We start from the raw sequence: 26,098 nt of genomic DNA on the forward strand, positions 1-26,098 counted from the left end.
AAATTATCAAGGGCTCATGAGGGAGGGGGGAGCGGGGAGGGAGGCGGGGAAAATGAGGACCTGATGCCGGGGGCTTACGTGGAGAGCAAATGTTTTGAGAATGATGAAGGCAATGAAGGTACAAATGTGCTTTACACAATTGATGTATGTATGGACTGTGATAAAAGTTGCATGAGCCCCTAATAAAAAAATTAAAAGAAAAAAAAAAGAATTGAATGTCCAGGATACATAAAGAACTCTTATAACCTAACAACAAAAAGGTAACCCAATTAAAACAGGGTCAAAGAACTTAAGTAGACATATCAGCAAGGAATAAGTGTGTGTGTTTCTAACAAGCACTCGCTTAAAAAATGCTCAACACTAGTCATTAGGAAAATGAAAATCAAAAGTATGATTAGATACCGCTTTTCTCACACTAGGATGACTGTGAGAATGAAACAGAGGAAAACAACAAATGTTGGTGAGGACATACAGAAACTGGAACCCTCACCCACTGCTGCTGAGATTGGCATTTGGCGCAGCCACTGTGGGAACTGGCTTAGTGGTTCCTTTGAAAGATAGTCATACAATCACCCTCTGACCCAGCGATCCCGCTCCTCGGCACATACCCAAAAGAGTTCAAAGCAGGAATGCAAACAGATACGTATATGCAGTGTCCGTTGCAGTACCACTCACGGGAGCCCAAAGGCAGAAGCAACCTAAATGCCCCTCAATCCATGAAAGGATAAGCAAAGCCCAGGACCCACTTACAACAGACTACTACTCAGTAAGAAGAGCAACGATGTGCTGCCCCATGGATCAACTGGAAGACGTCATGCCAAGTGAAAGAAGTCCATGCAAAGGGACAAACTTTCCATGACCCCTCTTAGAGGAGGGGACTGCAAAAATTTTGTGAAGAACTGGAATTAAAAGCTAATGGAATCTTCCCATGAACTTTTGAAGCGCCCCTTGCATGAAATGTCTAAACTAGGCAAGTTTTAGGGGCGACCAGGGTAAAGTAGGGAGGGAAAAGAATTCACTGCTTGATGAGCACTGAGCTTGTTAAGCATGTGGAGAGAATTTGGGAAGAGATAGTGGCAACAACTTTGTTACGTATAAATTTACTGTGATGTAGGGGTTAGGTGCCAGTGAGTCTGTTTCAACCCAGAGCAATCCTTTGCCCAACCGAACAAAATGCTCCCCTGTTTACCATTTGGAAGGGGGAACAAAGCAATCGGTGGGTAGTCAGCTCACTGGGAGGCTGGAGGTACCAAAGGGCCTAGGTGCTGATCCTCCAATCATTACCAAGAGTTGTACCCATTGCAGTACAGCACCAATGAAACATACAACTTTCCTCTAGTTCTTTAATGCTTCCTCCCCAATGACTATCGTGATCCCAATTCTACCTTACAAATCCAGCTCGACCAGAGGATGTACACTGGTACAGATAAGAGCTCTCGGACATGGAATCCAGGACAGATAAACCTCTCGGGAACAGTAATGGGAGTATCACTACCAGGAGGGTAAGGGGATGGTGTGTGTGGGGGGTGGGGAGAGGAACCAATCACAATGATCTACATATAACCCCCTCCCAGGGGGATGGGCAACATAAAAGTGGGTAAAGGGAGACATCGGTCAGTATCAGACATGAAAAAATAAGAATAATTTATAAATTATCAAGGGTTCATGAGGGAGGAAGAGAAACAATGAGGAGCTGCTACCAAGGGCTCAAGTAGAAAGCAAATGTTTTGAGAATGATGATGGCAACACATGTACAAATGTGCTTGACACAATGGATGGGTGTATAGATTATGATGAGTTGCACGAGCCCCCAATAAACTGATTTTTTAACCTTAGTTGTACCCATATCTCTGAGGCTTCCTGATGGCTGGCCCGAGAGCCAGACAGCCATGGAGGGCTGCAATGCACCCGCTACGTGGAAGGCCCAGTTCTGCACAGCAGCCAGGCTGCCTGGGGACCTTGCCGTGAGACCAGTCGGTTGAATATTTGAAAGCGTGCGCTAAGTAAAATAAACCAGACACAACGTGACAAATATTATATGATCCCACTTAATTTGGAAAAAAAAGCTAGACTACGCAAATGCTAGGGACCGAAAGTAAACCACTAGTTGCGAGAGGCTGACAGGCTCGCCGGGTGTTGCTTAACGGGTGCTGAGTTGCTTTTGGAAGTGACGAAAAAGTTCTGGAAAGAATCAGTGGCCATGATTGCCCAACAATATGAATATAATTAGTGCCACTGAACTGAACATTTAAAGCAAGTTTCCTTCATGTATATTTTACCATAACTACCACCCCAACAACAAAACAAAAACAAAATTAAAAATCAGGAGGACCCCACAACCAGGTTTCTTTAAATGAGCATAAGCCCTTCAAATCCATCAGAAGACAACAACCACACAAAAGGGGTACAGGCTTCCCCAACAGGTTAGAGTCTGAACACCATTCTGACTCCTGACTGTGGCTTTCTGACCCCCACTGAGCACCTCTGACTCACCCCACTCCGCCCGCCCCCCTGAGCTGCTTCACCAAATGGAAAATAGGAGAAATAAACTCTTACAGGACCGACATCAGGATCCAATGAGATCCCACAGCTAATAAGGATGGACTCACTACGTCTGGTAAGGATGGACTGGCTAGAGAGGCCTGGCCCACCATGGGCTGACAAATGTCAAACTCCACCCAACAGGCTCCTGACACCACTCAGCCGGCTGACCGGGTATTTGGGCAACGAGAAACTCATTTTTGATCGGCAGGCGGTGGTCGTGTCTGCCTTGCTTCACAAAGGAAGGCCTAGGAAAATGTTGAGGATCAATCAAGCTTGGGTCAAGTGGTTTCTTTTAAATACTGTCAGTTACTACTATTCAGAGCAGTTATTTATGTTCTCTAAAGCCTATGAGATGCTGAATTCGTGAATATATAGTCATTGTTCCAGAGGGGAAATAAAGTTAAACCCACCCAAACCCACTGCTACAGAGTTGATTCTAATGCATCCCACTGCCAAAGAGTTGATTGATACCCTATCTAGGGTTCTAAAGATTTGAAATCTTGACAGGGGCAGACTTCCTCTCTCTCCCAAGGAGCAGCTGGGAGGGTTACAGTCAGCAGCCTCAGACTGATCCCACAGCGCCACCAGGCTCCTTCTTGTGGCCACAACACCTTCACCACCCAACCAATGTACCACCGCGTTTTGTGTGCGTTTCTGTCTGGAGATAGGTTATGGAATCTGTATTGTTGACTTATTAGCCTTGAACTCACAGCACTAGCACCAGAACCCATGCCGAAGCAAAGCTTCACACACACGTATGTAAACATATTTCCCCCACAAAGCACATCACACTGGTCTTGAGCTTTGGAACACTACCCAGCTGTCAGCACTGGGTTTGTTGCCATTTTAAACATCAACTCACCCACCAAAAGGGAAGGACAAAATACATACACGATACACAAAGGGGACATTCAATAGACCACAGCAAAAGCACGCATGCACAATGTGGAGCTGCAGCAAGACGACGGAGGAGCATGGCCTGGTTGCACCCCAGCTGGGAACAGGCAGGGGAAGCATCTCAAATGTTTGATGGCCTTCACCTGCCCCTGAACGAGCATCACAGCCTCCCGGAGTCTTGGGGATGACAAGCAAATGCTCGCAGGTGGGCAAATCCCCAGATGCGGAGATTGCTCATAATGAGGAAGGACTGTGTCAAAGATGCCAGCTATGCAAAGCAACCATGCAAGAGAAATACAAAGGAACCCTTCATGAGGTGAGATAACTCACCCAAAATGCTTTTTGTACATTTAGATTTTTTTTTTAAAGCGGGACTTTTTTTCCACTTACTGAGTTTTTAATTCAAGTTTAAAATGAAGCATAAAAAATTAAATGACAAAGAACTACACATACAAGGAATTTCACGTTCTTTTCACTACCGACTCCCAGTTCTCCTTTCCAAAAGCAATCTCAACAAATAGGCGCTGCTTTTTTATTTTTCAAAAAAGACTATGTGGATACACGCTACTTTTCCTGCCCGCAGGGCTTTTCCTGAGGCAAAGTAGATGTGTTTTAAAGCGATGCCAAGTCCAGCAAAGAGATGGCGCCCTTCATCCGATACCGATACTACCAGCTCACACCTTGGGTTTCTAAGGTCACCCCCAGAGACACTGCACAGCAAGAGGGCACATTAGCAGAGATGAGGGGCCTTGAGAGCCCCGGCACGGGTGGGGGGGGGTGTCCAGCCACCCTCACTGGCCTTGTGGATCCGACGGGCGTGCAGGCCTTACCCAGAGAAGTTAATATGGTCTGGTGCGGAGACACAATCACGGGAATCGGCTCCTCTTCTTTTTCTGAGAGGGATACAAGGGAAAGAGAGCCGGTGAGCAGAGCTCTACGGCCAAGATGCTGTTCAAGCGCCACTGCTGAGATAATGAATTCGTTCCCGCCACAGAGCGCCAGACGCGGAGAGAGTTAGCCTTTGGCTGAGACCGTGGGACATATCTTGCCAATGCCTTTCCCAGGCGAGAGATTACGGGAAGAGGTCACAGAAAAACACACATTCCCTGATAGACATGCTCTGCTCGCAACAAAACAATAAGCCACCCTCCCCCTAGCCTTCCTGAGGGCATTTATAATAGCAACAGCTGCCACATAGTATGGATTACCCAAGGTTAACTTGCCCTAAGGTACCTCCCACTCCCAAGTGCCTCTCCGCAGTCTTTTTCTTGGGGACAAAAATGGGCACAAGGAACTCAAAGTCTACCAGTTCATAAAGGTAAGCCCGCACTGGATGGCAGAGTATTGACCACTCATGTCTTCCTTAGTTGGTGAGATCAAAGATTTTAGGAAGTAGACGTGGACTTCCAAGGAATTGGAACCCGGGCTCCCGGCGGCTCAAAGGAACCGGCTCCTGAAATGGGGCGCCAACAGAACATTTGGGGAGAGTCTGTGTCCACAAATTCTTCCACTCTTCCACTTCACTTCTTCCCCTCGAGAGCATGTGGAAATCATCATATAAATAGACATTAAGCAATATGACAGTGTGACCCAGGAGGCACAAAACCTTGCAGTCTCATGACTGAGACCTCCTGAGCAGTCACTTTGCAACCATCCCCAGCCAAGAGCTCCCAGTCCCCCTCAGACAAAGGGTGACTCAAGGACAAGATTCAAGAGTGATTCTCAAACTTGATCTTGCATCAGAAGCCCTTAGAAGGCTTATTAAAAACATATTGCTGTCCCCCAGGCTCTACTCCTCCATCCCAGAATGAATGATTCGGTAGGGCTGGGGTGCAGCCAGAGATGTTGTGAGCCTGCTGGGGCAGCTGGCCCTTTCAGAATCCCTGAGATGCAGTATCCCTGAGATGCAGTATCCCTGAGATGCAGTACTATGTAAGTTGGCCGCCCCCTCCTGTTCCTGTGCAGTATTACACCAGCGGAGTACTTAATGGTGTCATTCAAGGTACAGCAAGCAAGTCTCTGGTACTGTAGGGACACGGAGGGGATATGAATGAGTCCTCCCAGGACATTACAATAAAAGTATACAGAGACATAATTTCATGGGAGGCATGATTTCCTGTAGAAAAACTGACTGTTGGCATTCCCTATGAGAGAAAGCTTAGTCTTGTCCCTTCAGACACCAACTATTTAACCCGAACAATGTGTTTCCAAAGTTCTCAGAGGTTCCCTTAAAAGACTCTAATTGTATTAGCTATTCACACTCAGGAATTTTCTTTTTAAAAAATTTAAGTTTTATTGACATATAATTCATATTTATATTTAAAAGAGTGGTGTGATCATCAGCATTATCAATGTGAGAACATTTTCTTCTTTCTTGTACTCATCATTTCCCTCCAGCCCCTCACCCCTGTCATAACCCTAAGAAACTACTCATCTAATTACTTTGTCTAGAGATTTATCTATCCTGGATTTCATATAAAGAAAAACATATCCCACCACAGCCCACCCCCACCCCCACCGCTCAAAATCCAACAGAGAAAAACCTTGGTTTTAAAGAAAGGTGAAAATTACAAAACCTAGAACAAATTTAAAATGGATCAAAAGAGGGGGAAATGATAAAATGTTAAAATTTAACCTAATTACGTTGGCTTTAATCCACTTTCCAATGCCCTCTGTCTGATAGCAAGGCTATTCACATCCCTGGTCAATGGCCAGAGGGGATTCACCCAAGGCTTAACCCATGAAGAGATGCTGCAAATGGATTCGGGGCTTCCACGGTCATCCATACCCCCCTTCAAACTGGGTACTGAGAACTTAAGTTCTAATGCAGTTCTCTCCTCTGGTCTTGGATTTTATTTTCAATCTTTGGATCGCACAGGCTGGTGTGCTTCTTCTGTGTGGACTTTGCTGACACCTCACTCAGCTAGCTGCTTATTTTGAGATGCCTTGAAGATTCCAGAAAGTATTCTTTCTGCTATCCAGGCAAAATCCACACTCAAGAATATTCCTAATTCATAAGGGCAGCAAACTTCCCTTGGCAGAGTCTAAGATTGAAACGTGTTTATGCCAACTCCATAAGGAGTCCTGGCAGTACACTGGGTTGGTGTTGGGCTGCTATGAGTTGGAGTTGACTTGATGGCAGCGAGTCAAGACCAACTCTTTCTAACTCCTAAGCAGAGAGCAGATATAGAGTAAATGCTACACAGACTTTGCTAGCCAAACCTGTTTACAATATTCCTTTCAAGTACAATTCATTTAAAGAAATGAGAACTTTCACTCTCAAAATGAAATCTTGCTATCAAGAGCCACTAATCACGGCTTGGGAACACAAAGCAGGGTGATATCCGCTGAACATGCCCATCCACAGCCTTCTGATGGGAAAGTAAAATGACATCCTGGAGTTATGCGTGCAGATCTGGCAACTACGTGCCGATTGCTGGTCCGATGGGTACATGTCCTCCAAACGGAGTTTCCAAAGGGGACTTCCATTCCCTCCAGTGGTATGTTTTAGTATTAGACGTGGAAACCTCTTGCAACATCTCAGAACTCACCTTTCCTCACAACACCCTGCTTTCTACTGCTCAGCGTGTCACACACATGTGCTGATTCACCTGATGTCTCGGGTGATTGACATATCTGTTTTTTCTTTACCCTTTGTACCAAAGACCCTCAAGAGATTCCTTGTGAACCTTAGCAGTCTTTTGCAGACTTATTGCTGCACCAGGATGAAACCAGGATTAAACGGTCTATCAGCGGCAAATACTTACGTTTGACTTGCAATTTAACAGTCCTTGTGATGTTGTATTGAGTGCCATTATGAGAGAATTCCATGCCACAGCGATAATAGCCAGAATCCACCACAGACACATTGTGTATTAATAAGTGAGTGGTTCCCTTCAAAGCTCTAAACTTTCCATTGTCATGATCCAGAAGAGCAGAATCCTTTAAAAAAAAAGGGGGGGGGTGTTTTGTTTTGTTTTGAAGTTATCCTATACTTCAATGATACATCAAAAGCTATGAATAATAGCATGATTGCTACCAAACAATATTGAATTTGTGACCCCAGAATTTTCTCTGGTATTTACTCTGCACAGCTCTACTTTGGATATACTTCTAACTACATTTTTATAGAGGGAGATTTATTACCATACAAAACAAAAATAGCACAAAGAATGACAAAGACAATCTCTTCTTGGACAAAGTAGGTCATTTCCAACCCAGTCTGTTCATGGCCTTCAAACAGCTCCCGGGAGGCCTTCGGAAACCTCGAGGGAAGAAAACGTCTGTGCATCGAGTCACAGGAACTTGCATGACAATATTCAGAAGAGGCAACATTGCAGCAATTAATTTGAAATCATTTTAATTTTCAGAGTCAATAGAGATAGAGACGTGTTTGTAAGAAGAAACGAACTGGAAGGAATGGGCCGTTTGTTTTCATCTGAACAAAGAGTTTTGTGAAGTGTCCACTAAAGAGAACTCTCGGGAGCACAGCTTCCCGTCAAATAGAAAAAGCCAAGTAAGAACTGATGAAGCACCCTCATGAGCACAAAATGTTCTCAGGAACATTGCGTTCCAAAACCGTAATGATCAGAAACTTGCATTACTCAAATATAGCCTGAGTCATTCCATAATCTAGCTCTGAATGACAATACAGACATAAAGAAACAGTCTGTTGGGCACATGACTCATAAACGACAACTTTACCCTGGCTTTAATTACAAGTAAAAATGGCATTGTTTCTAATCCATTGATGTCAAGCCTCTTCTGAGTCACCGTGACCCTACAGGAAAGAGCTGAATTGCCCCAGCGTTTCCAAGGCTGTCAATCTGCATGGACGCAGACTGCCACATCTTTCTCCAGAGGAGTGGCTGGTGGGTTTGAACGACTGACCCTGCGATTAAGGGTGCCACACTTACCCCGCGGGGCTCCTTCCAAAAAGCGAGCCAAACTCACTGCCACTGGGTTATTTCTGACTCCTGGTGACCTGCAAGGACAGAGTGGAACTGTCCCTTCAGTTTCTGAGGCTGTGCGTAGTCACTGAAACAGAAAGCCTCATTCTTCTTCTGCAGAGTGTCCGATGGATTCAAGCTGCTGACTCACTGCACCACCAGGACGCCTTGATGTTCTCACTACTGAGTGGCTCCTCATGGTCTAATGGTGTTCTCCTCAGGAGCCACTAAAACAGGTGTTTGTTGCTGCTCTTGTTGTTTAAGTTACAGTGTGTGGTCAGCCAGGCAAGGGGCTCCATTGTGTTTATATTAACTCCTTAAAACCAAAGGTTAATTACCATGGGCTTTCACAATAATATCCTTTAAATGAGGCTTAGGAAACATTAGGAAAGATGACTATTACATAAGCACAGGATTGGGCAACAGCATTCAAAAGAGATAACCTTGCAATAACTCGTTTTAAATCGCTTTTAATTTTAGAGGTCAATGGTGCTAGAGAAAATTTCTTCTCTCTACATTCGGAGTCAAGTCTGACTCACTGATGACCCACAGGTGCCAAGCAGACCTCCGCGAGGTGCTCAGTGTCACGACATTTCCGGAGCGGGTCACCCGGTCGGTTGTCTGAGGTGCCTCTGGAGAGATTTCAACCACCAGCCTTTTGACCACTAAGTTGAGCACTTAAACATTTGCACCCCTCAGGGCCTCCATTATGTGTATACTGTTGCTATAAAGACTGAGGAGTTGATATCAAGGGCTCAAATAGAAAGCAAATGTTTAGAAAATGATGAGGCAGCATATGTACAAATGTGCTTGACACAATGGATGAATGGATTGTGATAAGAGCTGTAAGAGCCCCCAATAACATGGTTTTTAAAAAGAGAGAGACTAACGTTTTTTCTAAATATTTATAGACCAAGCACAGAGTTAAAGACCTATTTCTTTTAGCAGTTATTTATTGTGGGTTCATTTTCTCACCTGTCTTCCCAAGCTGCATAATAGAATATATTAATCATGGCTCTTTTTAAATGAAGTGCTTATGAACATTCAGAAAGGCAAAAAGGAATATGTTCACTTAAGAAATAGGGATATCACGCTATCCTTCGGCAAATAAAACACTTATTAATGAAACGGCAACTTATAGCGATGTACCTTGTACCAGTGAATAGTGACGTCAGTTTTGCCCCGGATGAATGCTCCCAGCTCTGGGCAAACTATGATCCCCGAAGGTGACACCGTTAGAACCTGCGGGTAGGAGATGATTGGCAGCGATGCCTCCGTCTTCTCAAAGACATTGAGCTCAACAGACACTTCGTCGCAGTAGGAGGCATTACTGATCCAAAATAACAAGGCAAAAGAAAAATCAAATGAAATTTAAAATAAGCTCCCCAACCCCATTAAACTCTACAGTCTGCGTTTTGTTATCTGTATTGTGAGATTCCTGCTGAGCTCCGTGCGAGTTCTGGAAAGACAAAAAGGAAATAGCAGCAGGCACGTTCTGAGGGCGGTAGAGAAGCGATGGGTGTGTCCTGCGTTTCCTCCCGCCCACCTGTCGGCAGCACCTACGACAACCTCCTGATCCAAGTGGAAAGACTATTTTCCCAGGAAAATTGCCTTTACTGCTCCTGGGAATCATTTCTAACTACAATTTAACTTCAGAAAACTGCCGTAAACATAGTGCACATTCTATAAAGATTCTGCCAGACCGCGTGGGGGCAATGAACTTGGCACGTCTGTGATAGGCTGCTATTTGGTGGTGGTGGTGGGGATGGGGATTGTCATTATGTTGTTGGGCTGAGCTCACCATAAACTCAATGCCATATTTCTATCAAGATCCCCAAACTGCGAAAGGAGAGAGGGCCAAAACCAATCTGTAAGCATGGAGTAAAGGGAGAGAACAGGATATATAAGAATTTATGTCTATTTTTCAAGGTAGAGAAGCATACAGCATCATTATCACCGCTGTTCCTGGCTCAAGGGAGAAGTGTGTTACATACTGGAGGAATAAGCAACTTCCAGAGCAAAATAAGATACAAGGAATATCTAAAGAGGCAACCAAGTATGAACCCCAATGAGGAAAAGCATTGCTAAGGACTTACCACCCAAAAGTGAAAATAATTCATTCCGATATATGACTAATCCTTGCACATATCTGGTATAAGAATAAAGAAAAACGAACAGATGTTTTATACACAAAGACGTATCAAGTTTAACTATCTCCTTGAAAACAGGCACAATCCCCTTGCCTTTTGTCAGAGAAAGGCAACGATGAGGCTCAGAACAGCGAACGCTTGAAAAACAGCGACCCTAGAAACATGCATGGCTGGCGCTGCTGAGAGCATCCTATGCCTTATTTTGACACTAGGAGCTAGGCACTGCTGTTCTACCCCTTTCTGCGTGTGTCGTTTCCTAAAGCTGCACCAAGGCTCATACACAGTGAAACCTGGTAGGCCTCTGGGAAGACTCATGAATTAGGACATTATCTCTGGAAACCATGCTGATTGCATCTCACAAGGATTGCAAACCTTTTTTAAATAATTGAGGGAGTGATTTTCCTTGAGTAAAGCACTCCATGAAAATAAAATTAAAAAGCAGGACTGGGCAAGGAGGTATTTATCTGGCAGCCAGCCCTTGTTCCATGTAGGTGGCCACCCCCTAATAAAGAGCTGCTCACCCAATGTTTTCAGATGTTTTCTTTCCTGAGGGCCGGGTGGGATTGCCTACCCTGGCCCCATTGTAGGTGCATACCGTTATATGACTCATTTTATTCAATAGGTTGTGAATGGGTCACTTCTATACCAATGTTACAGTGCCCATGAGAAACCTCCAGGGTATGTTTCTTCCTGGTGCGGTAGCCAACAGCTTCTGAGGTCGTGGCTGGTCCTTCAGCCTGGCAGCCTGAGTGCTTGCCAACCCCTGATGGACATTAGCCTGAATGAGAAATAAACTGTTGCTGTTTAAAGACACTGTGATTTGGAATGTGTTTATTACAGAGCTCGGTCCCGCCTACTCTGGTTATAGAATACATGGCACAGGTGCTAGACCATGAAACCATCAACTCACAGGGACAAGACCATCTCATCCCCTATGACTATGATACCAAAGAGCATCATGATGATGCTGGCCATTATCCCTCTGCTAGAGCCCCACGTTTGAATGGCAGAGGGCCTGGGATGCCATTCAGGTAAATGCCTTCACATGCTAGAAAGCTTGGAACACATTGGGACTTCCATTCCCCCCTCAATTTCAGATCTCTTTATCCTGCAGCAATACAAAACAAAGGATATTAGTTTTATATATATTCTCATGCCTAGTGGAGTACACCGATGCCCTTTAAGACAAATATGACTCTATTCAAGTCTCCCTGAATTTTGCCTAATTATCAGCTCAGTGTTGTCTAAGTACTGTCTTTTGGGAAGCGGAGGACATTCCCTGGGGCCAAGCAGCCACCTAATGTGATGCTGCCCTTGTCAGGGGCTTGCTGTTGTGTGATTTCATGTAACCTTCCCAACAAGCCTCTTTCCAGCCCATCAATATCAAGTAGCAGATCAAATGGCTAAGATTCTAGCTCATGGCTTTTTTTTAACAATTTTTAAAAATAATTTTATTGGGGGCTCGTACAACTCTTATTACAATACATACATACATACATCTATTGTGTCAAGCACATTTGTACATTTGCTTCCCTCATCATCCTCAAAACATTTGCTTTCTACTTGAGCCCTTGGTATCAGCTCCTCATTTTCCCCTGGCTTTCTCATTCAAATTACATATATATATGTCACAACACTATGCTGCTTCCTGAAGCAAGACTCCTAGGAGGAAATATGAATTTTTCCACTGGAAAATAAAGAAAGCATGTATTTCTAGCAATTGTCAAATCAGACCACCAGGTTTCTCTGCATAAGAAAATAGGAGATTGCGTGCATGCTTCCTAGTCAGGGTTCACTGACAGACTGAACCTGTGCCTAAATTCATTATAATGGGGTGAGGCATTTAGGGTAATAGGTAACAAACTATGCATGTCACACACCCTGACTAGGACTGGGGCTGAGGTGGTCTAAAATTGTGCCACTCACCAACACTTCCTTGGTAATAAGAACATCCCTTTCTTTGGTTTTCTTTTTGATGGAAACATACAACTTTCCTCTAGTTCTTTAATGCTCCTCCCCCCCACTATCATGATTCCAATTCTACCTTACAAATCTGGCTAGACCAAAGCATGAACAACAGAAAAGTGAGTGAAGAGAGACATCAGTCAGTGTCAGACATGAAAAATTAATAATATATAAATTATCAAGGGTTCATGAGAGGGAGGGTGAGAGAGGGAGGGGAAAAACTGAGGAGCTGATACCAAGGGCTCAAATAGAAAGAAAATGTTTTAAAAATGCTGATGGCAACATCTGTACAAATGCGCTTGACACAATGGGTGGATGTATGGATTGTGATAAGAGCTGTAAGAGCCCCCAATAAAATGATTTTTAAAAGAAGAAGAAAGGAGGATAAAGGCTGCATCTACTGAGAGAATTCTCAGGAATTCTCTTTCACAAGTAGCCCAAGGGTCTGCCTCCATTCTTTTACAACTAAGAGCTCCCCTCCCGTACCAAGAAGAAGAAGAAGGTTATTGTTGCGTTCATTTGGGTTGCTGGAGACCCCCTCACATGTGTCAGGAGTAAACTGTGTCCCATAGAATTTTCAAGGGCTGCCTTTGGGGGCTATCGATCAACAGGTTTTTCTTCCAAATCTGCCCAGGCCTCTATTAACTATTTCATGTTAATCATTTGCACCACTCAGGAACTCTACAGGGAAGTGTTAAGGTAGCCAGTGCTAGGCCTGTATCTCTCACTTAAGAAGCAGGAGCAGGAGTCAGTGCCAGGAGATAAGAGGTCTAGTTCTAGACCCAGCTCCACCACCCACCATTTGAGAGAACTTAATTATAAGTGACTTCACTCCCCTTATCTGAGTGATAGGGCTGGTTGCCTTCATCCCTAAAGTCTCGATCTAAAGTTCTTTTCACATATTTCTTGTGTCTCCATCATTTGAACTCAGCAGTAAACAGAGTAGCCAAAGTTCCGGGCCTCCTGGGCTTTCTGTTTGGTGCTATACTGCACCCTGATTGGCTCATCTCTTCCTTGTGGCCCTTCTGTAAGGAGAGGTCCATAGTTCACAGGCAAATGTGAACTCTGTAAGCGCACATGCACATACCACAGGAAGAAAATTTAAAGCAGAGGCTGTGAAAAGGAATGTCTCCCCCCACTCCCCAAAGATATGTTGAAATCCTAACTCCATAGCTGTGGACATAGTCTTGTTTTTGAAACAAGGTATTGGAGATGCTAAGATTAGTTCTTTTTACATATTAATACCAATATTTTGCTTTCACTTTTGGAAAAAGTCAGCTATGTTAACCCGGTGATGAGTTGGGCTGCAAATGTCAGTGCCAACAGTTAGAGCATACCAGCTGCCCAGTAGGAGAAAGATGAGGCTTTCTACTCTCAAAGAATTACCGTCACACAGTCCCTCATGGAAGGGCCACAAGGAAGGGATGATAAATCCAGGGTGTGACGTGGCCCTGATGAACCACAGAACTATCCTCCTGTTCTTTAATACGTCCTCCCCTTACTATTAGGGTTTTTTTATGTGTTATACCTCATTAAGTGTGTTCGATTTTCATGTGCTCATTTGCATATTTAAGATCGTTTGGTACATGAAAGCCAAGATAGATAACCCTTCAGAAACAGTAACAGGAGTTACTGTTCCCTGAGGGTACAAGACAAGAGGAAGGGGAAAGGGGGGGAGGGGGAGCTGATAGCATGGATGATTGCATAATTCCACTCAATGGGATTGATTAACAGAATTATATGTGAATGGATATATTGTATTATGTAAGAGATGGGAAGAGGCAGAATAAGGGTTCATAAGGGGTGTGGAGGGGGAGGGAGGGGACAATGGGGAGCTAATATCAAGGAGTTCCAGTAAAAAGAAAATGTTTTGAGACTGATCGTGGTAGCAATTGTACAATACTGCTTGATGTGATTGAACTATGGAATGTTGTATATCTGTAAGAGCTCCCAATAAAATGATTAAATTTTTTTATAAAAAAAATAAAGAATTACAGTCACAGAAATCCACAGCGGCCGTTCTATCCTGTCCTACAGGGTCGCTGCGAGTCAGAATCAACTGGATAGCGGTGATGTTGACCTGTGGTAGAGCAGAGGAGGATGTGTCTAGATCCCATCGGAGCCGGGTCCTTATATAAGACGAGAGCAGACACAGAAGAGACGGACAGTGAAGATGCATCTAAAGAAGAGGAACAACCCGGAACACCAGGGCTACAAGAAGCTGGAAGAAATGGTTCTACCAACTCCTTGAATTTGACCTCCTAGCTTCCCAGACAGTGAGACAATGCATTTCTGCGGTTGGAAGCCACCCGAGGTGTGGTACTTGTGATAGAGGGACATCGGAGCTAGGGACGAGCATTTGAGAAAACTTGAGTGAAACGAATGGGGAGCCACAACACATCTGGGGAGGGGACCTCAAGTGGCAGGAACTTCAGAGACATAGGAGGGGACACGACTTGGATTCTCACCAGCGCACTGGATTTTGAAATCAAGCCCATCTCTGGGAGACTGAACAAGAGTCCATTCTGTGAGGGAATTCAACAGCCCCACTCTCCACGCTCAGCCCTAAGGGGCTTACCTGACCGTGCAGACGTAGGTACCAGAATCCATCTGTAAAGCCGGCAAAATCCAGAGGGCTTCATTCTGGATCCACATACGACTCGCTTCTCGCGGGACCATCCTTCCAGAAACATTTCTATGCCACCTCATGCTGAAGTCGGGGCTGGCCAATGGCGCCTGGGGGCATCTCAGGACCACAGGCTCCTCTTCTACTCTTGAGTATTTCTTGAAATACTTGCCACGAAATTGACATTTTCTTGCAGCAGCTGAAGAATAGAAAGATAGCAATCAGGCTTTGCCCCTCAAACAAAACCAAACGTGTCACCATCTCGTCGGTTCAGACCCACAGAGGCCCCATGTGCTACAGACTAGCGCTGCTCCGTGGGGTGTTCTTGGTGGTCCGCTGTGCCAAAGTAGATTGTCAGTACTTCCTTCCATGGAGCCTCTGGGGGGTTGGGGGGGGCAGTTTGAACCATCTATGTTTAGGTTATTCAAATTCACAGAGCCACACTCACTGTCACTGGGTCTATTCCTATTCATAGCAACCCTATAAGACAGAGTAGAACTGCCCCTGTGGCTTTCCGAGGCTGTAGCTCTTTCTGGGAGCCCAAAACCACATCTTTCTCCAGCAGAGTGGACAGCTGGTTTGCAGTTAGCAGCCCAACTGGTAACCTAGGACACCACCCAGCCTCCTTCGGCTGCCATGGAGTCGGTGCTGGCTCGTAGCGAGCCTGCGGACAGGGTAGAACTGCCCCGGTGGGTTTCGGAGACTGCAACTCCTTACTGGAGCAGAAATCCCCATCTTTCTCCTTTGGAAGGGCTGGTGGTGTCAAACTGCAGACCTTGTCCTTAGCAGCCCAATTTGGAACCCACTAGGCCACCAGACGGCCCTACCAGGGCTCCTGCTCAAGTTCAAATTGCACCATCGAGGGACTGATGTCACCAAACTTCCCTGGACCAATAGAGCTGGCCTCACCCTGTCAGGCACTTTAAGGACCTGCACCCTGGGACCCATTAACTCCTTTTTTCAATGATTTCAAAATTTCTAAATAATACCCTTAGAGCCACTATCAATTCCAATTTACATTGTGTGGTGAAAGTAAAATGGATTGCTTCCCATGATGGAAGAAAAATTATATTAAAAGTGTGGCTCTTTTTATTTCCTTCTTGACTACTTGTCATTAAAAGTGGATCCAGGTTTAGACAAGAAAGGTTGGTTATAGGTGCTCTGAAGAGCCACCCTTTCTCTGGCTCACCCATCTTGGCAAGAGTGGCCACTGCCCCTAGCTTGCATAGTGGCAAGAAGAGATGGGTGAAGAGAAGCATTTGTCACCTGTCAGACATGACTGTCAATTTCCACAGAGAAGCCCTTCATCTCCCACCTTGACTTCTTACCTGTGTGTTCCTCAGGCTGAATGGTGACAGCAGACACACCCACAATCACCAGGTGTAAGAGGAACATGGTTCCAGACAACTTCTGGAGAACCCCGGAAGCGGAAAGCTGAGGTCCAGCAGTCAGTAGTCTAGAGGATGAGACAGAGGGGTCACCAGGAGCCAAAGGCCCCCAAAGAGAAAACTGAAAAGTGACCCCAGGGCCAAGGTATGCAGGCTGTCTCCGGTGAAAACTTTCTTACCTGGTTTTTGGTTTGCATTTACCAAATAATAATAATAATAATTTTATACTTTCTCATCAATGGTATATTAACTGATCAAGCCAAATGTCAAATCCCGGGAGCTCTTACAGACTCTTCCTGCAGGGGTTCATCTAGGGTTCTCTCTCCTGCCCAGGGAAGGAGACAAGAAGGTGCCTTTGCTCAGGGAGCCACAGTTCATGTCCTCCCTTTGCTCAAATATCACCTGCCGACCTGGTGAGCTTTTCCCTGATCTGGTTTAAAACTGCCCCACCCTCCCGCCCTCTGATGCTACTTTCCTTTACTGTCCACTGGTGTGCATGGCACCGGTCAACCCCGTCCCCTCTACAAGGTACGCCCATGTACAGAGAAGCATCCTGGTCTACTTTGCTCACCATTATAGCCCCTGCTCCGTTTGGTGAATGAGCAAATGAATGGCTGAATGACTAGAATCCAAGACCTTCTCCTATTTGACTAATTAGAAAACTTTTCCTCTGACCCCTATGGATCAGCTCTTATTCTACATGCAAGGCCAGTATGTGATTCTGACGTGCGCTAATGGATTTCTATACGTTGCTGGCTCTCTGATGTAAGGCATGCTGGGGCAAGGGAGCAAAATAAGGGCCAAATATGAATAAGTCATGCAATTTATAAAGCATTCTTCCCTGCAAACCTCCCCAAGACTAGAGTCGATGATGCCTGCATCTTTCTACAGTCCTTCTACATGATATCTAATTGCCTAGGGCATCCGCTAGCCACTGCTGCAGTAAACTGTGTAAGAAACCACCCCAAGATTAGGAGGCATAAAAGAACAGTCATTTGTTTTTCTTCCAAGGCTTGCAGGTCAAACGGAGGTTGGCTAATCTGGACTAGGCTTGAATCAGATTGACTTCAAGCTTCAGGCAGTGTCCAAGTGAGTTCCTCACATCACTCACCCTCTTTGGACCAGTGCGTTTCCTAAGAGATGGCCTTCTTGTGTAATCATAGAAGCACAGGTGGTATGAACAAAAATACGCACGGCCTCACTCACAACTCCTTCGCTCTTGTTTACCCACATCCCGTTGAACAAAACAAGCTACCTGGTAGAACCTGTCATGAATGGGGTGAGAAATGTGCCCACCCCGGTGGAAAGAACTTCAAAGTGACACCAAAACTCAGTGCCATCCAAGCGATTCTGACTCACAGTGGCTCCATAGGACAGAGGAGTACTGCCCCTGCGGGTTTCCGAGACTCTAATTCATTATGGGAGTAGGAAGCCTCAACTTTCTCCCATGAAGCAGCTGGTGGTTTTGAACTGCTGACCTTGTTGTTAGCAGCCCAACGAGTAACCCACTGCGCCACCAGCGCTCCTTAAAAAGTGACACCAGGAGAGGTTAAGAAGTGGGAAGCATGCTGCAGTCTTGTCGCTTGTGTAACTTCCCATCCTTCGCGAGAGCAGAGGCTAGGCTTGCCGACAGTCCCCATTGCCTACCTAGTGCCCAGTCCCAGAGAGTACTTAGAACACGGATGAGCAGAAGTTTCCCACAGCGAGATTAAACTGTAACATCTCCTCATTTGTTTTCTCTGTTGACCTATTTTTAATTTGTCCTACTTTTGACCGTTTTCTCCTTTTGGGGGTGGTGGTGAGATTTTTCTGTTTTATTTTGTTGTTGTTGGTGGTGGTGGTGGTGGTGGTGGTCATGGTGGTGGTGGTGGTATGGTTTTCCTTATATGAAATCCAGGATAATTTAGATAGTATCTAAATGAATAGAATTTTTTTAGGGTTCTGACAGGGGAGGTTGGAGCTGGGGGGGGCGGCATGGGAAGCTAATAACAGTGAGTATGAAAATCAAGAACACGTTCTAAAGTTAATAAAGGTGGTGATTGCACAACTTTTTAAAAATATACTTAAACCATTGAGCTGCATGGTATGTGAATTTTATGTCAATAAAGCTGTTTAAATAAACACATAAACATCTTCCAGAGAGTTGGAACAATTAAGTGAATGCAGGGCGAGAAAATTTTTAATTTTATCCCAATCATTATCCCTACTTTCCTGTTCTCTGCTCCTGGAACAGACGCCATGCTGCATCCTTTGCAGTACTCCCTGGCTGTTCTCACTGGTCAGAGCAAGGTTGGTAAATTGAGCTGCACCCTAGAAATGGGCCCTTCTCAGTCAGGCAGGAACCCATCAGACCTGTGGACTCAGGGTTGCAGTCTGAGCTCCCCCTTCTGGCAACGAGGAGCCATGGGAGAGAAAACAGAGACACTGATCGATTCCTCTGAGCTGGGTGAGGTTTTGTGCTACGTGTGTCTGGTCTTCATCCTTCGCATGTTTCTAAAGTGCAAATAAACAACCAAATTGTTTGGACATGAAGTCCCTTATGTCCCTAATGAATATACTAGCCTCAGCCAGATTTGCAAGTCCTTTAGTAAAGAAATGAAAGAAGTAGGAATTAAATATGCTATTCATAACCAACACCACAGAGCACAACAAATAAATGAAGTCAAGGATGCTGCTGCAGGGACTAGAACAAAGATAATAGTCACTGTGTTAAGTGCTGAACATAAGTACTTTCATCTCATTCTCAGGATACATTATCTCAGATTTCACAGATGATACAATAGAGAATAGCATGCAGGTTACGTGGTGTGACCAAGATCTGACAGCTAGTAAGCAGAAGTTGAAAACTAAGCTGAGAACTAGCCAATCAAAACCCTTGTTCTCCTAATGTGTAACTGTCTATGCCTGCTTTTTCCCTTCCCCAATATCTCTCCTCTCTGATTCTCCAGTAAGACAAGCCCTCGCTTTTAACTGGGCGCATGGCCAGACCAAATAACAACTGCATTTCCCATCTTCCCTTGCACTACGAATGGCCATGTGACAGTGTTTGGGCCAATGAAACCTACATGGAAATGATATTGTCTCCTGAGTCTAAGAGAAGGTTTTCTCCTCTAGCCGTCGTCCTTCCTGCTAGCTCAGTATGGATATGATGATTGAAGTATAGGAGTCTTCTTGGACCATTTTGCTTAAAACAGTGAGGCGACAACAGAGAAGGAGTCTGAATCTTTAAGGGATTTGTGAAGCTGCCCTACCCCCTGGACTACTTTCTTTTCCGTGTTTAGACCTCTTATTATTTCATCAAAGCAAATCCCAATGAATTGCAGTTCCAGAACTTCTTGGAGAAGGTGCTGCACCATCCTGCAGGTGCGGTGTTCTCGGCAGTCCTCATCCTGGGACTCCCCCGGATTCAAAACACGGTTTCTAAAAAGTCACTTCAACTCAAAGGCAGGATGGACTATGCAGCCTTCCTCCCTGAAAACACCCCTCAGGTCTAACGTTCTCTCGCGTTCGGACTTGCTGAACTGCAAGTACTGGCTTAGCCTCGGACTAGGGAGAATTAATCAACATGTTCAAAAGTACTGGAACGCCACAAAGCCAGATTGCATCCCTGCAGGTTTGTTGCTACCAGAAGCGTCACAGAGCTACAAAGTTGGACCGAATCTTACAGAAGTCTAGTCCCAACTCTTCCTGTTCCAGATGAAAGTACATTGGAGGTTGAGTGTCTTCTCAAAAATCACATAGATGATCGGGGTGATGGAACATCTCAACAAGGACTCAGTCCCAACAGGACAACATCCGAAAATGTTCAGTCCCTCAAGTAAGCCCCTCTCCTCCGCACTCCCACCTCCCCAACCCAAAGGAGTGGCCTCAGTTTCCACTCAGTGGACTTTGACAAGCAACTGCCTGGCCGTGACCTCTCCAGGAAATGGCTTCAGTTCCTTAAACCACAAACACATAGCAGAGATCGTTTTAAATCATCAAAACGCCAGGGAAAGGCTGGAATCAATGTTGCCATATTGTGGGAAATAGAAAAGTCTTTGGCAGGCCTGGAGGAAAAAGAATTAGTGCTACAGAGGTCTGTAGCAAAACACATTTCTTCTGCCCTACTTTCCTGACATGCATTTTTAAACCACAGACAACTTAATATTTCTGCTGCATTGACCTTCTTACTGGAAGAGTGAACATTTCAGAGCAGCTCAGGTCCAGTATTTTAGCTAGAGGTTTTGTTCTGTTCCATTCTAGAGCCATGCTTTCCCTGACTCACACAGAGGTTAAGCGCCCCGCTGGTAATCGAAGGGTTCACAGTTCAAACCTACCAGGCACTGATCAGGGAGAAGGAGGTGACAATTAGCTTCCATAAAAATTCAAAAAGAGCAGAACACTGCCATTCTGATTCTTAGTGACTCTAGGACCGAGCAGAGCTACCAAGTAGGATTTCACCAGCTCTTGATGGAAAAAGACGGCCTCATCTTTCTCCCAGGGAGCAGCTGGTGGGTTCCAACTGCGAACCTTGCCGTAAGCCGCTCTCTGTGTAACCACGACACCATCGGGGCTCCTTGAAGATGCCAGCCTTGGCATCCGATGGATAAATATGGGTCCGAGTTGACTTCAGGGCAGGGGCTTGCTGGCTAGTTAGTTTCTTTGAATGGAAGAAAGTTTGTTTCTTTGAAAAGCAGGGCCCGGGCTAAGAAAATGGATGCCAGAGGAGTAAGGGATGTGAAGAGCTGGAGTCAGCAAGAAAGAATCCAGTGGGAAAGAAAGGCATTCGCCAGGCGCCGAGCCAGGCCGTGGCATGTGATAGCCTGGGAAAGCTCTTCCTAAGGCCCTGGGTCACCCTTCCCTGCCAAGGGTCAGCCTTCTGCTCATGCAAATGAACTTAATTCTGGGGGTGGTGCACAGGGTTAATTCACTGGACTGCCAACAGAAACCCTAGAGGTTCAAATCCACTCCAAGGCACCCCTGGGGGAACCTGGCGATGGACTTCTGAGAACTCCCCTCACTGTCACCAAGTCAATTCTGACACCTATCGACTGCACAGGGCCAAGTAGAGCGGCTCCTGGGGGGCATCAAGGTTGCAAATCTTTCCAGAAGCAGAAAGCCTCGGCTGTTCCCCCAGCTGGTGGTTTGAACAGCCAAGCTGTGATTAGCAGCCCAACTCTTAACCAAGATGTCACCGGTCACCACGAAGTCCGCTGTGTTCAGTTCTGCTCCAGTGAGTCAGTCAACTTGACAACGTTGTGTTGTTACGTCACCTTGTAATTTAATTTTGAAAAGTTGAAAGAATAGTACCATGGTCATCATTTTATCTCTCACCCAAATTCACCAGCCCATAGTTCACATTTCACAGAAGTTGCTTTATTTTAGTTCTCATCCTATGTCTCTATGTATCTTGCCATTTCTATCTCCTTATATTTCTCTTTCCTTATGTATTACTTCTCTTTCTCTCTTTCTCCTTTTCCAGAAATTCAAGACAGATTCGCAAGAGGACATGGAAAGAGGGCTGTCAAAGCTGACGTCAACCTAGAATGAAAGCAAAGAATACCACGAAGAGGTTTACTTGTGTTTTGTTGGCTATGCAAAGGATTTTGACTGTGTGGATTGTCACAAAGTATGAATAACCTTGTGTGGTGAAGTGAAAGTACTGAATTAAGGCTCTTCGAACCATATCTTTGTAACTCCCACCAAATCATTGGGTAGGACCATGCAAATAGGATGGATGAAAGAGGAGTAGAGGGGATTGGTCAGGTGTTCCTCTGGATATAAGAAAGCTATCTCAGAAGCAGATCTTCAAGAAAGAAGAGTCCTCCTCAATGCACACATGAGATCCCTGCCTGGTGTGATGGAGGCAGCCAAGGCACCGGAGGCCACAGCACTAAGATCAGGAGTCAGAGCAGAGGAGATGCACTGAGACGGCGAGACAGAGCAGTGAGCAGTACAGAGATCATGAGGTAGAGCAGCGTGCTTTCCAGCCCACAGAACAAGGCAGAGGCCATGAGACCGTGTGGCTGAGAAGCTGAGGGCCGGAGAAAGATGTGACCATTGGCCAAGAAGAGGCACTGCTCCAGGCAAAGAACTGCCTTCTGATCCTACCTTGTGGGGATCTGTTAGCTTCCCTCAGAAAACCATAATTGTGAGTAATGTCTGTGAGTTCTGTCTGGCCCTTTCAACTGATTATCAAAGCCAGCAGAGAAGCAGGGTGCCTGCCGTGGTGTCAGCATAGGCTAAAGGAAGTGGCATGGTGGAGGCATGTCTGACCTCTGCCACATAGCAGTCGGTCTTGGGTTGTTGTCGAGTTGGGTCTTCCTTGTCCCTACTAAAGCCTGAGGAGGTTCGATGTGGTCTCCGTGATGTTTCCTGACATTGCAAATAATGGGAATCCAGAACACTTGATTTTTCTCATCTAGAACTGTACACAGACCAGGGATTTTCTTCAAACAGAACCAGGGGATACAGTATGGATCAAAATCAAGAGTGGTGTGTGCCAGGGGGATATTCTTTTGCCACACTAAATCAGCATCCTCCATCATACATCTTCAACCTGTATGCTGAGCAAATAATCAGAGAAGTCGGATTGTATGACAAAGACTACAGCATCAAGACTGAAGAAAGCCTTCAGGCAACAGCCCGTGACAGGAAGATGGCTTATTCTTTTTATAGGCAGCCCTGGTGGTGAAGTGACTATGCCTTGGGCTGGGAACCACAGATCAGCAGTTTGATCCCACCTGCTGCTCCGAGGGAGAAAGACATGGCTTTCCACAGTAAAGAGTTACCGTCTCAGAAACAACCCACAGGGGCAGCTCTACCCTGTCCTACAGGCTCATGATGAGACAGAATTAACTGGATGGTAATGAGTTGAGTGATCCTTGTTTTCTCAAAGGCAAGATGACTTGATGTATTGATGAAGATCAAAGACCACGGCCTTCAGGATGATTTACACCTCAATGCAAAGGAAACCAAAATCCTTACAAATGGACAAATGAACAACATCACGATCAACAGAATTGATTAAAGGATTTCATTTTGCTTGAACTCACAATCAGTGCTCATGGAAGCAGCAGTCAAGAAATCAAATGATGTACTGTATTGGATCGATCTTCTGAAAAATATCTCTTTAAAGTTTGGGTGTTCTTTTTTTTTAAAAAAAAGCAAAGATGTCACTTTAAGGGCTTCGGTGCACCTGACTCAAGCCATTGTCTTTTCAATCACCTCATATATAGGTGAAAGCTGGCCAAAGGATATGCAATACTGAAGAAGACTTGCCTTTTTAGCGTGGAGTTGGTAAAGAATATTGGATGTGCCATAACCTGTCAAAAGAATAAACAAATCTGCCTTGGAAGAAGTAAACCCAAACCAAACATGTTGCCATCAAATCGATTGTGATTCCCAGTGACCCTACAGGACAGGGCAGAACTGCCCCTCTGGGTTTCCAAGACTGTAACTCTTTACGGAAGTAGAAAATATTCTCCTACAGAGTCGCAGGTAGTTTTGAACTGACTTTGCGGTTAAGGGCCCAGTACATAACCAGTATGCTGCTGGCAGTATAGCCAGCCATGCATAATTCACAGAGACAATGGTGTGCATCCTCCTTTAGTACATACACACATACACCAACATTCATAGGAAAGTGTAATTTGTTTCAAAAAATGGAACTTTCCTATGAATATTTTAAAGCCTCTTTGTATGTACGCAAGAGTAAGTAAAAAAGTACTGCTGCCAATGTTACAGTCCATACAACATGGGTTTATTCCAAACAAAACATGTTTAAACATGAATTTTTTTATCAGTGAATAGCTACAGACAAGTCCTCCCAGGAGTAAAGTTGACTTAGACTCAGGGAGTATCTTCAAAAAAATAGTCCGAGCAACACGGTGGCTTCCAAAGGAATTTGCTAGTCAGTTCACTGCAAGGTAGAGAGGCTGTCGTGGGGTACATTTTTCCAATATGGCTCTTCTACCCGTGGCTCAGACCCCCACCAAATGTTTGGTCCATTTTCATGACCAGCCCGCTGGCTACTTTGAAGCAGCAGCCAAGAGAAAAAGCCCAGGACCATCGGGAGACCACATTCCAGATCTCTGGTCAGAAGTAGCAGAAGCCACAAGCAGAGACCGCGGCACAGAGACTGGGAGGTATAGTGCTGAGACTGTGGGGTACCTGCTCTTCATCTGGCTTGAGACTCTAAAACTGTGAGATGGAACAACCAGTGGGCTGCCTTCCTGGCCCACAGAGGCAGAAGCCAAGGGGCCATGAGTTTGTGAGGCTGAGGACTAGAGAGAGACTCGGTGGTTGGCTGAGAAGAGGTGCTGCTACAGACCAATGACTTATCCTCACTGTTTAGTGATCCTTACTTGTGACACCCTGTTAACTTGCTGAATAAGCTCTCATAATTGTATTGTCTACAAGTTCTGTGTGGCCATTACCATAGATTATTGAGCCCAGCATAGAAGCAGAATGTTGAGGTAGGAACAGTTGGTGTCAGAATAGGTAAAGAAGGATCAAGTGGAGAGGCATGTGCGACTCCTGCCTTGTGGCAACAGGGAAGCCTGGGGAGGCGGGATCTGGCCACCTCCATCCTGCTGACAGCAGAGGTCAGATTAGAAGGCTACCGCAACTGTGCTTTGGGATCCTGATAGATTTTCTTAAAGGACACACGATTCTGGGAGCTTAGCGGGATGAAGGGTTTTGTGTTTGTTTGTTTGTTTAAGGGGGGGGTTGTTTTTAAGTCCTAGAGCATGCCAAAACTACCATTTCAATGTGATCTAAGATATGACGAAATAATAATTTATGAATTATCAAGGGTTCATGAGGAAGGGGGGAGCGGGGAGGGAGGGGAAAAAATGAGGAGCTGATGCCAGGGGCTTAAGTGGAGAGCAAATGTTTTGAGAATGATGTGGGCAATGAATGTACAAATGTGCTTTACACAATTGATGTGTGTATGGATTGTGATAAGAGTTGTATGAGCCCCTAATAAAACAATTTTCAAAAAAGTGCAGAATTCTTCAAAGAAGGATCAAAAAGTGGAAACAACTGCCTTCGGAAGTCAATAGACTTAGATAAAGGATAGGTGGAAAAAAAAAAAGGATAGGTGGATAAGCAATAGCTTTACATTTTGACATTTTCATTTAATTTGGCTTTCCAATGAACATGATGGCAAGGGCTCAAGTAGAAAGAAAATGTTTTGGAAATGTTGATGGCAACAGATGTACAAGTGTGCCTAATTCAATCAAATGAGGGATTGCCGTGAGATTTGTAAGAGCCCCCCAATAAAATGATTAATAATGATAATAATTTTAAAATCCCCTAGACAGCAATAAATAAATAAACACACACACAAAATAATCCCACTCTAAAATACTTTAGGATTCAGAACAGATAAGAAAATTGTAACTGGAGAAATGCACCTGTAAGCACTGAAAAGGAGCTATTTATTCTGCAGCGTATTTAAACTTATTAGAGCACATGCAAAAGGAGTCCTGGTGGTGTCATGGTTAAGAGCTGCAATCAGTAGGGCCAGCAGTTCGAGACCACCAGAAGATTCGAGGGAGACAGACTGGGCTTCTACTCTTGTAAACAGTTACAGTC

The 26,098-nt window shown here is 45.0% G+C and overlaps 1 protein-coding gene across 1 annotated transcript in view; it reads right to left on the reverse strand.

Moving 5' to 3' along the window:
• IL1R2 (interleukin 1 receptor type 2) overlaps positions 1–26,098 on the reverse strand; it is a 47,998-nt gene that overhangs the window by 6,718 nt on the left and 15,182 nt on the right. Inside the window, exons 2-6 of the mRNA XM_030888492.2 lie at positions 16,460–16,587; positions 15,084–15,330; positions 9,540–9,720; positions 7,209–7,383; positions 4,272–4,334 (exon numbers count right to left, since the gene is read on the reverse strand). Of these exons, the coding sequence (XP_030744352.2) occupies positions 4,272–4,334; positions 7,209–7,383; positions 9,540–9,720; positions 15,084–15,330; positions 16,460–16,587 (794 nt within the window). The remainder of the gene's footprint in view (positions 1–4,271; positions 4,335–7,208; positions 7,384–9,539; positions 9,721–15,083; positions 15,331–16,459; positions 16,588–26,098) is intronic.

This window comes from Echinops telfairi, unplaced genomic scaffold (assembly GCF_000313985.2).
Source record: "Echinops telfairi isolate 266 unplaced genomic scaffold, ASM31398v2 ScPeMD7_7467;HRSCAF=8505_1, whole genome shotgun sequence".
Taxonomy (NCBI): domain Eukaryota; kingdom Metazoa; phylum Chordata; class Mammalia; order Afrosoricida; family Tenrecidae; genus Echinops; species Echinops telfairi.